Source organism: Petromyzon marinus, unplaced genomic scaffold (genome assembly GCF_048934315.1).
Source record: "Petromyzon marinus isolate PM22_M1 ecotype Great Lakes invasive population unplaced genomic scaffold, UKy_Petmar_22M1.pri1.0 PM_G_Scaffold_96, whole genome shotgun sequence".
NCBI classification, from domain to species: domain Eukaryota; kingdom Metazoa; phylum Chordata; class Hyperoartia; order Petromyzontiformes; family Petromyzontidae; genus Petromyzon; species Petromyzon marinus.
The window spans coordinates 433,846-444,710 of NW_027423053.1; the positions used below are offsets into that span (position 1 = coordinate 433,846).

General features: G+C 44.5%; 1 protein-coding gene across 1 annotated transcript; it reads right to left on the bottom strand.

Annotated features, from left to right (window-relative positions):
* Positions 1-5,146: 5,146 nt before the first annotated feature.
* Positions 5,147-8,206, bottom strand: LOC142922453 (uncharacterized). The gene has a single exon (XM_076063252.1). It carries the CDS (start codon positions 8,194-8,196, stop codon positions 5,326-5,328), a length of 2,871 nt encoding a protein of 956 aa, XP_075919367.1. The 5' UTR covers positions 8,197-8,206; the 3' UTR covers positions 5,147-5,325.
* Between the last annotated feature and the right edge of the window lie 2,659 nt (positions 8,207-10,865).

A 10,865-nucleotide genomic window follows, 5' to 3' on the forward strand; every position in this document is an offset into this window, starting at 1 on the left:
TGCACACTGTGTGTTACTGTGTGTCACTGTGTGTGTGTACACTGTGTGTATACACTGTATGTACACTTGTGTGTGTGTACACTATGTGTACACTGTGTGTGTGTCACTGTGTGTCGCTGTGTGTCACTGTGTCACTGTGTGTCACTGTGCCTGGCACAAGCGTCGTGGTGACGTCACCGCCACTTAGTGGCGAATGACGGTTGTTGTTGTCACTGTGTATACTATGTGTGTCACTGTGTGTGTGTCAGTGTGTGTACACTGTGTGTGTACACTATGTGTATACACTGTGTCACTGTGTGTCGCTGTGTCACTGTGTGTGTGTACACTGTGTGTGTATATATAGTGTGTGTACACCGTGTGTGTACACTGTGTGTATATATACACTGTGTGTGTACCCTGTGTGTGTGTACACTGTGTGTATATACTGTATGTACACTGTGTGTACACTGTGTACTGTTTGTGTACACTGTGTATACACTGTGTACAGTGTGTATAAACCGTGTGTGTACACTGTGTGTGTGTACACTATGTGTGTACAATGTGTGTGTACACTGTGTATATACACTGTGTGTGTACACTGTGTGTATACTGTGTGTGTACACTGTGAGTGTGTACACTGTGTGTACACAATGTGTGTACACTGTGTGTACACTGTGTAGTGTGTACACTGTGTGTACAGTGTGTGTACATTGTGTGTACACTGTGTGTGTACACTGTTTGTGTCTGCATTGAACCGAACCCCCGGCAAGGCCATCTACTTAACGACGAGAAAAAAATCACACGAAATGTCCTTTTCAATGAAGTCTTCCAGATGTAAATTGATACAAGCTTTTAATGAGGAAATAAAATCATCTCATTCAAAACACAACACAATTCAAAGATGTTTCCTTTTAAAACTTCAAAACGGAGCATGGGGTACTTGCGTGAATGCGTCCTTCGTGTGCAAATGTTGTGACTTTCCTGGCCTGAAGGCCGTCACTGTGTTGGACCCTTATTGGTGCACAGCATCTCAACAACAGCAGTGGGGTTTGCTTCAACCGATGGTTACGAACATCCAGACGTGAATCAGCAAGGAGCATTTCTAGTCCCAGTTAGACAAAATCTACGTCAACACGTAAGACAAAACTACAATTCGTGTTGTAGAGAATGTACCTCCTCCTATACGTGTAACTTTCAAGTGGTATGCCTTGTAACTGATGAATGATCTAAGCGTGCTCCCTATGTCAAAGACAATGAGTTGCTCCAGATGCTTCGTGAAACACAAAAGTACCCTTTCACCTGTATCACAAGAACAACGGGTCTCACCTGAGTTCTCTGTACAGGTTACTTTCAAACAGACACACTTTGTCCTAACATCACTTATTCAATGTTTGACCCTTATAGATCAAATGTTACAAGTATGCACAAAACCAGACAAGTATACATTCTAAATTATTGACAGGCATATTAACAAAATTGGATTACTGCAGTGAAATATACTGCATCACGTTACATCGTATTAACAAGCTTTTTAAAAAAGTTGCAGTCTGCTTCACCGTGTATGTAAAACATACTATTGTGTCATTCAAAACGAGTAGGCCATTGCATGCTGGCATCTGAGTGAAAATGTAGCAAATTCTAAACATTACCTACAAACTACACAACTGAGATGACACATCAATCATCGCCTCCTACTGACAGGCTCTTGTCCACATGCAGGCTGGTGCAGGGCCACCATCTTGTGCCACACAGGGGCAGCTGCTACTTGGGGATGCTCTTTGAGTGTTTCAGGCGAGTTACGACACAAAACTCCAAGTTGCTGAGGCGATTAAGCAAGCACCGTGTAAAAGCAATTATTATAACATAGTGAATGCTTGGGAGCTTATTGGCTCTTGCTCCTGGTTAGAGATCTACCCAACCCACGGGCCCACAAAGTGTTCAACTTCACATTCTTGTGATTAAAGGCCTGTGACAAAGGTGCATCTATTGTAGTGACACCGTCTCTGGCTTACACATCTACCGGGTCTCCACCTGACTTTGGATTGTCTCGGAGGAAGTCCACTCAAATCTACACTTCCACAAACTGCTGGGAGTTGCCTCGCTCTGCATCACAGTCAGAATTCTCCTCCTGCTTCACGTTGCCTCCATCGATGTGAAGGTCCCATTTTGGAGTTGAATCTTCATCTTCACATTTCACCTTCACTTCTTCCCTCTTCACCATCACTTCTTCCCTCTTCACCATCACCTCTTCATATTTCACCTCGATACCTTTAAAAGTGTCCAAGCTGGGATTTTCGTCCGGTTCTTGTTTCATAAGGGATGGGCTTATTGTGGCACTTTGACTTTCACAAGCTGATTTCAGATTCCACTCCTTGCAGATCTTCTGATGCTTCCGTGTTCTCTGGTGTACTTGAAGATTTTATGAATGTGCAAATGCCTTCCCGCAGAGTGCACCTGAAGGGTTTCTCTCCCGTGTGTGTTCTCTGGTGTACTTTAAGATGTGATGACTGTGCAAACATCATCCCACACAGAGTATACCTCAAGGGTTTCTCTCCTGTGTCTTTTCTGGTGTACTTGAAGATTTGATTAATGTGCAAATGCCTTCCCGCACACACTGCACTTGAAGGGTTTCTCTCCCGTGTGTTCTCTGGTGTTTTTTAAGAGCAGATGACCGTGAAAATGTCTTCCCACAAACACTGCACTTGAAGGGTTTCTCTCCCGTGTGTGTTCTCTGGTGATTTTTAAGAATAGATGAATCTGAAAATGTCTTCCCACACACACTGCACCTGAAGGGTTTCTCTCCCGTGTGTGTTCTCTGGTGTTTTTTAAGAGCAGATGAATCAGAAAATGTCTTCCCACACACACTGCACAAGAAGGGGTTCTCTCCCGTGTGTGTTCTCTGGTGTGTTTTAAGAGCAGATGACCGTGAAAATGTCTTCCCACAAACACTGCACTTGAAGGGTTTCTCTCCCGTGTGTGTTCTCTGGTGTTTTTTAAGAGTAGATGAATCTGAAAATGTCTTCCCACACACACTGCACCTGGAGGGTTTCTCTCCCGTGTGTGTTCTCTGGTGTTTTTTAAGAGCAGATGAATCAGAAAATGTTTTCCCACACACACTGCACTTGAAGGGGTTCTCTCCCGTGTGTGTTCTCTGGTGTCTTTTAAGAGTAGATGAATCAGAAAATGTCTTCACACACACTGCACTTGAAGGGTTTCTCTCCCGTGTGTGTTCTCTGGTGTGTTTTAAGAGCAGATGACCATGAAAATGTCTTCCCACACACACTGCACCTGAAGGGTTTCTCTCCCGTGTGTGTTCTCTGGTGTTTTTTAAGATTAGATGAATATGAAAATGTCCTCCCACACACACTGCACTTGAAGGGTTTCTCTCCCGTGTGTGTTCTCTGGTGTTTTTTAAGAGTAGATGAATCTGAAAATGCCGTCCCACACACACTGCACTTGAAGGGTTTCTCTCCCGTGTGTGTTCTCTGGTGTGTTTTAAGAGCAAACGAATCTGAAAATGCCTTCCCACACACACTGCACTTGAAGGGTTTCTCTCCCGTGTGTGTTCTCTGGTGTTTTTTAAGAGTAGATGAATCTGAAAATGCCATCCCACAAACACTGCACTTGAAGGGTTTCTCTCCCGTGTGTGTTCTCTGGTGATTTTTAAGAATAGATGAATCTGAAAATGTCTTCCCACACACACTGCACCTGAAGGGTTTCTCTCCCGTGTGTGTTCTCTGGTGTTTTTTAAGAGCAGATGAATCAGAAAATGTCTTCCCACACACACTGCACAAGAAGGGTTTCTCTCCCGTGTGTGTTCTCTGGTGTGTTTTAAGAGCAGATGACCGTGAAAATGTCTTCCCACAAACACTGCACTTGAAGGGTTTCTCTCCCGTGTGTGTTCTCTGGTGTTTTTTAAGAGTAGATGAATCTGAAAATGTCTTCCCACACACACTGCACCTGGAGGGTTTCTCTCCCGTGTGTGTTCTCTGGTGTTTTTTAAGAGCAGATGAATCAGAAAATGTTTTCCCACACACACTGCACTTGAAGGGGTTCTCTCCCGTGTGTGTTCTCTGGTGTCTTTTAAGAGTAGATGAATCAGAAAATGTCTTCACACACACTGCACTTGAAGGGTTTCTCTCCCGTGTGTGTTCTCTGGTGTGTTTTAAGAGCAGATGACCATGAAAATGTCTTCCCACACACACTGCACCTGAAGGGTTTCTCTCCCGTGTGTGTTCTCTGGTGTTTTTTTAAGATTAGATGAATATGAAAATGTCCTCCCACACACACTGCACTTGAAGGGTTTCTCTCCCGTGTGTGTTCTCTGGTGTTTTTTAAGAGTAGATGAATCTGAAAATGCCGTCCCACACACACTGCACTTGAAGGGTTTCTCTCCCGTGTGTGTTCTCTGGTGTGTTTTAAGAGCAAACGAATCTGAAAATGCCTTCCCACACACACTGCACTTGAAGGGTTTCTCTCCCGTGTGTGTTCTCTGGTGTTTTTTAAGAGTAGATGAATCTGAAAATGCCGTCCCACAAACACTGCACTTAAAGGGTTTCTCTCCCGTGTGTGTTCTCTGGTGTTTTAAATTTTAAGAGTAGATGAATCTGAAAATGTCTTCCCACACACACTGCACCTGGAGGGTTTCTCTCCCGTGTGTGTTCTCAGGTGTTTTTTAAGAGCAGATGAATCAGAAAATGTTTTCCCACACACACTGCACAAGAAGGGTTTCTCTCCCGTGTGTGTTCTCTGGTGTGTTTTAAGAGCAGATGACCGTGAAAATGCCTTCACACACACACTGCACTTGAAGGGTTTCTCTCCCGTGTGTGTTCTCTGGTGTGCTTTAAGAGCAAATGAATCTGAAAATGTCTTCACACACACACTGCACTTGAAGGGTTTCTCTTCCGTGTGTGTTCTCTGGTGTGTTTTAAGAGCAGATGACCATGAAAATGTCTTCCCACACACACTGCACCTGAAGGGTTTCTCTCCCGTGTGTGTTCTCTGGTGTTTTTTTAAGATTAGATGAATATGAAAATGTCCTCCCACACACACTGCACTTGAAGGGTTTCTCTCCCGTGTGTGTTCTCTGGTGTTTTTTAAGAGTAGATGAATCTGAAAATGCCGTCCCACACACACTGCACTTGAAGGGTTTCTCTCCCGTGTGTGTTCTCTGGTGTGTTTTAAGAGCAAACGAATCTGAAAATGCCTTCCCACACACACTGCACTTGAAGGGTTTCTCTCCCGTGTGTGTTCTCTGGTGTTTTTTAAGAGTAGATGAATCTGAAAATGCCGTCCCACAAACACTGCACTTAAAGGGTTTCTCTCCCGTGTGTGTTCTCTGGTGTTTTAAATTTTAAGAGTAGATGAATCTGAAAATGTCTTCCCACACACACTGCACCTGGAGGGTTTCTCTCCCGTGTGTGTTCTCAGGTGTTTTTTAAGAGCAGATGAATCAGAAAATGTTTTCCCACACACACTGCACAAGAAGGGTTTCTCTCCCGTGTGTGTTCTCTGGTGTGTTTTAAGAGCAGATGACCGTGAAAATGCCTTCACACACACACTGCACTTGAAGGGTTTCTCTCCCGTGTGTGTTCTCTGGTGTGCTTTAAGAGCAAATGAATCTGAAAATGTCTTCACACACACACTGCACTTGAAGGGTTTCTCTTCCGTGTGTGTTCTCTGGTGTGTTTTAAGAGCAGATGACCATGAAAATGTCTTCCCACACACACTGCACCTGAAGGGTTTCTCTCCCGTGTGTGTTCTCTGGTGTTTTTTAAGATTAGATGAATATGAAAATGTCCTCCCACACACACTGCACTTGAAGGGTTTCTCTCCCGTGTGTGTTCTCTGGTGTTTTTTAAGAGTAGATGAATCTGAAAATGTCTTCCCACACACACTGCACTTGAAGGGTTTCTCTCTCGTGTGTGTTCTCTGGTGTGTTTTAAGAGCAAACGAATCTGAAAATGCCTTCCCACACACACTGCACTTGAAGGGTTTCTCTCCCGTGTGTGTTCTCTGGTGTTTTTTAAGAGTAGATGAATCTGAAAATGCCGTCCCACACACACTGCACTTGAAGGGTTTCTCTCCCGTGTGTGTTCTCTGGTGTTTTTTAAGAGCAGATGAATCAGAAAATGTCTTCCCACACACACTGCACTTGAAGGGTTTCTCTCCCGTGTGTGTTCTCTGGTGTTTTTTAAGAGCAGATGAATCAGAAAATGTCTTCCCACACACACTGCACTTGAAGGGTTTCTCTCCCGTGTGTGTTCTCTGGTGAATTTTAAGAGCAGATGACTGTGAAAATGCCTTCCCACACACAGTGCACTTGAAGGGTTTCTCTCCCGTGCGTGTTCTCTGGTGTTTTTTAAGAGTCGATGAATCTGAAAATGCCTTCCCACACACAGTGCACTTGAAGGGTTTCTCTTCCGTGTGTGTTCTCTGGTGTGTTTTAAGAGCAGATGACCATGAAAATGTCTTCCCACACACACTGCACTTGAAGGGTTTCTCTCCCGTGTGTGTTCTCTGGTGTTTTTTAAGAGTAGATGAATCTGAAAATGCCGTCCCACACACACTGCACTTGAAGGGTTTCTCTCCCGTGTGTGTTCTCTGGTGTTTTTTAAGAGCAGATGAATCAGAAAATGTCTTCCCACACACACTGCACTTGAAGGGTTTCTCTCCCGTGTGTGTTCTCTGGTGTTTTTTAAGAGCAGATGAATCAGAAAATGTCTTCCCACACACACTGCACTTGAAGGGTTTCTCTCCCGTGTGTGTTCTCTGGTGAATTTTAAGAGCAGATGACTGTGAAAATGCCTTCCCACACACAGTGCACTTGAAGGGTTTCTCTCCCGTGTGTGTTCTCTGGTGTTTTTTAAGAGTCGATGAATCTGAAAATGCCTTCCCACACACAGTGCACTTGAAGGGTTTCTCTTCCGTGTGTGTTCTCTGGTGTGTTTTAAGAGCAGATGACCATGAAAATGTCTTCCCACACACACTGCACCTGAAGGGTTTCTCTCCCGTGTGTGTTCTCTGGTGTTTTTTAAGATTAGATGAATATGAAAATGTCCTCCCACACACACTGCACTTGAAGGGTTTCTCTCCCGTGTGTGTTCTCTGGTGTTTTTTAAGAGTAGATGAATCTGAAAATGTCTTCCCACACACACTGCACTTGAAGGGTTTCTCTCCCGTGTGTGTTCTCTGGTGTTTTTTAAGAGTAGATGAATCTGAAAATGCCGTCCCACACGCAGTGCACTTGAAGGGTTTCTCTCCCGTGTGTGTTCTCTGGTGTGTTTTAAGAGCAAACGAATCTGAAAATGCCTTCCCACACACACTGCACTTGAAGGGTTTCTCTCCCGTGTGTGTTCTCTGGTGTTTTTTAAGAGTAGATGAATCTGAAAATGCCGTCCCACACACACTGCACTTGAAGGGTTTCTCTCCCGTGTGTGTTCTCTGGTGTGTTTTAAGAGCAAATGAATCTGAAAATGCCTTCCCACACACACTGCACTTGAAGGGTTTCTCTCCTGTGTGTGTTCTCTGGTGTATTTTAAGAGCAGATGAATCAGAAAATGTCTTCCCACACACACTGCACAAGAAGGGTTTCTCTTCCGTGTGTGTTCTCTGGTGTGTTTTAAGAGCAGATGACCGTGAAAATGTCTTCCCACAAACACTGCACTTGAAGGGTTTCTCTCCCGTGTGTGTTCTCTGGTGTTTTTTAAGAGTAGATGAATCTGAAAATGTCTTCCCACACACACTGCACTTGAAGGGTTTCTCTCCCGTGTGTGTTCTCTGGTGTTTTTTAAGAGCAGATGAATCAGAAAATGTCTTCCCACACACACTGCACTTGAAGGGTTTCTCTCCCGTGTGTGTTCTCTGGTGAATTTTAAGAGCAGATGACTGTGAAAATGCCTTCCCACACACAGTGCACTTGAAGGGTTTCTCTCCCGTGTGTGTTCTCTGGTGTTTTTTAAGAGTCGATGAATCTGAAAATGCCTTCCCACACACAGTGCACTTGAAGGGTTTCTCTCCCGTGTGTGTTCTCTGGTGTTTTGTAAGAGTCGATGAATCTGAAAATGCCTTGTCACACACAGTGCACTTGAAGGGTTTCTCTCCTGTGTGAGTTCTCTGGTGCTGTGTCAAATTTCCAGTCCGATCCGTGCCGTATGCACGCTGGTCGCATTGTTGACTTGTCGTACCGAGTTGCTGTGCTGAGTGCATTTGCTCCATCAGACCAGCGTCAGCTGCAGACAGAAAATAAGAATATCCACACCATCTACACGTCAGTATCGAGCCATGGAGGAATTAATATATACAGTCACACGTGACTTACACGTCTATATTCATTCATGTATTCATGACTAGCTGTACTACCCGGCTTCGCCCGGGACTTGGATCCACCACGTCCGGCCGCCTTTGTCTCCCCAGTGGCGATGTTCACACCACCACAGCAGTTACTCGTTTGAGGCTGAGTCGACCTAGGGGAGGCCCAGAAGCGGTTCAAATAATCATTACCGGTGGTGGCCGTGAGCGGGAATCGAACTCGGGTCGCCGGGTTCGTTGCGCAGCGTAGCGCTAACCGCTACACTACAATGAGTTACTCTTCCACACACACACACAGATACACAGACACACAGACACACACACACAGACACACATACACACACACAGATACAGACACACACAGATACACACACAGACACACACAGACAGATACACACAGACACACACACACACAGACACACACACATACACACACACATACACACACACACAGACACACAAACACACAGACAATGCTAACCGCTACACTACAATGCGTTCCTCTTCCACATGCGAGGGTCACGTGACAGATTTGACGTCACAGCTCACTTGCCGTGCAAAAAATCTATACATTATTGAGCTCCCCCCCCCCCAACAAAAACACAAAAGTGTATTTGTATAATGTCTGCACGGTGTACAGTCTGTAAAGTACCCACATGGCAAATTTCCAGTTTGTTGCATGTCGAGAAGTACGCTAAACATTTTGAACAGACACACACAATCACAACTTTGCCTTTTATATATTTGGAGATGCAGTGAAAAACTTTCCCAAATTCATCACGCGGTTTCAGTATTTTTGATTTTCAGTTTGATTTATTTTGGTTATAGTCCCGTGAGCCATTCGGCTCTTGAATCGGGTGCAACCACAACAAGCAACAAAACAAAAACACGACCAAGAAAATAATCTTACAGTGACTATGTGTGACTGTGCAAACAGCACTGTCATGGCACGCAATGAGAGGGCAAATGTCATAAATATTCCTGTAAGCCCTCGCATCTTCAACATTAATGTTGCCATAGAAACGTTGTGGGGTTTTTTGCTTCATTTAAAAAAAAGAAAAATTATTATCTGTTATTTTTATTTTATTTTCTATCTACGTGACTTTACCGAAAGAACCAAGAAAATGAATTCCTGCAGTCACCAAAGTTTTAAGTCAAAACATTCACACACGTTGACAAAGCCTCACCTTGTGTTGTTGTGGGCAGGTGGCTTCTGATAACAAGAGCGGTATAGCAGCTCAAGCGGGCTTGGCCTGGTAACAAAAGAAAATAAAAACTGCGTGAATATTTACAATAAAACAAAGTTACAAAGTGGCGAGCCGGGTGAAGACAAATTAAACTTAAGCGAGATAATTAAAGTGAACGCAATCAGGCGAGGGCAGGAGGCAAGGCCACGCGTGGCTAGGCCCCGCGTTGTAAAGTTCCAACCGGGACATCGATTCCCATGCTCGCTGCTACTCAACTGACATCCCTACGAGAGAGGCTCTACCTTGGTAAACAACAACAACCACCACCACCACAACCACCACCACGAGAATTTCTCACCTCGGATTTCAGTGCAAGCGCGCACACGGCAGCTTCCTGTTGCCTCGCGACAGCAGGAAGTAGTATGACGTCACTTCCCCCCCACGAGCGGCTCTCTAACTGAATAAATTATATTCTTAGTTTTTTCGGTAAAGTCACGTTGAAGAGAAACAACAAAATATATATAAAACAATAAAAAATTCTCACGACGTTTCGACCATAACTCAAACGGTCATCATGAACACCTGATGATGACCGTTTGAGTTATGGTCGAAACGTCGTGAGAATTTTTTATTGTTTTATATATATTTTGTTATTTTGTTGTTTCTCTTCAACGTGACTTTACCGAAAAAACTAAGAATAAGAATTACTGCAGTCACGAAAGCTTTAAATCAAAATTGAATAAATTATGTTAATAAGGTAGGCCCATATGTCGAGGGATAGGGTCGTAGGCGCTGAACCCGTCGCAATAAACTCGCGACGGCTTTAACGGACACATTATGTTAATGAGCCACCAGTCACTGGGCGTAGCTTTGCCCAAATAAGGATTGCCACTGGAAAGACGTCGGCAGCGACCCAAGCGGAGGTGACGTCACGTTCAAGAGCACGGTGGACGGGTGAATACCTTGGTGACATGACGTCACTATCGAGGTACACGTCCCCATGGCGTTTCACGCCGATGAGGTAATGCAGAGTGGTGACATCACAGAGCGGGGTTGGAGTTTAAGTTGATTTAGATTCATTTTCCATTGCTCCCTCCCTTGGGTGTGTGAGCTCAGCAACAACGTGGACTGTGTGTGTGTACACTGTGTCTGTGTGCACTGTGTGTATACACTGTGTCACTGTGTGTGTACACTGTGTGTGTGTACACTAAGTGTATACACTGTGTGTGTGTACACTGTGTGTGTACACTGTGTGTACACTGTGTGTACACTGTGTGTGTGTGTACACTGTGTGTACACTATGTGTGTGTACACTGTGTGTGTGTACACTGTTTGTGTCCGCATTGAACCAAACCCCCGGCAAGGCCATCTACTTAATGACGAGAGAAA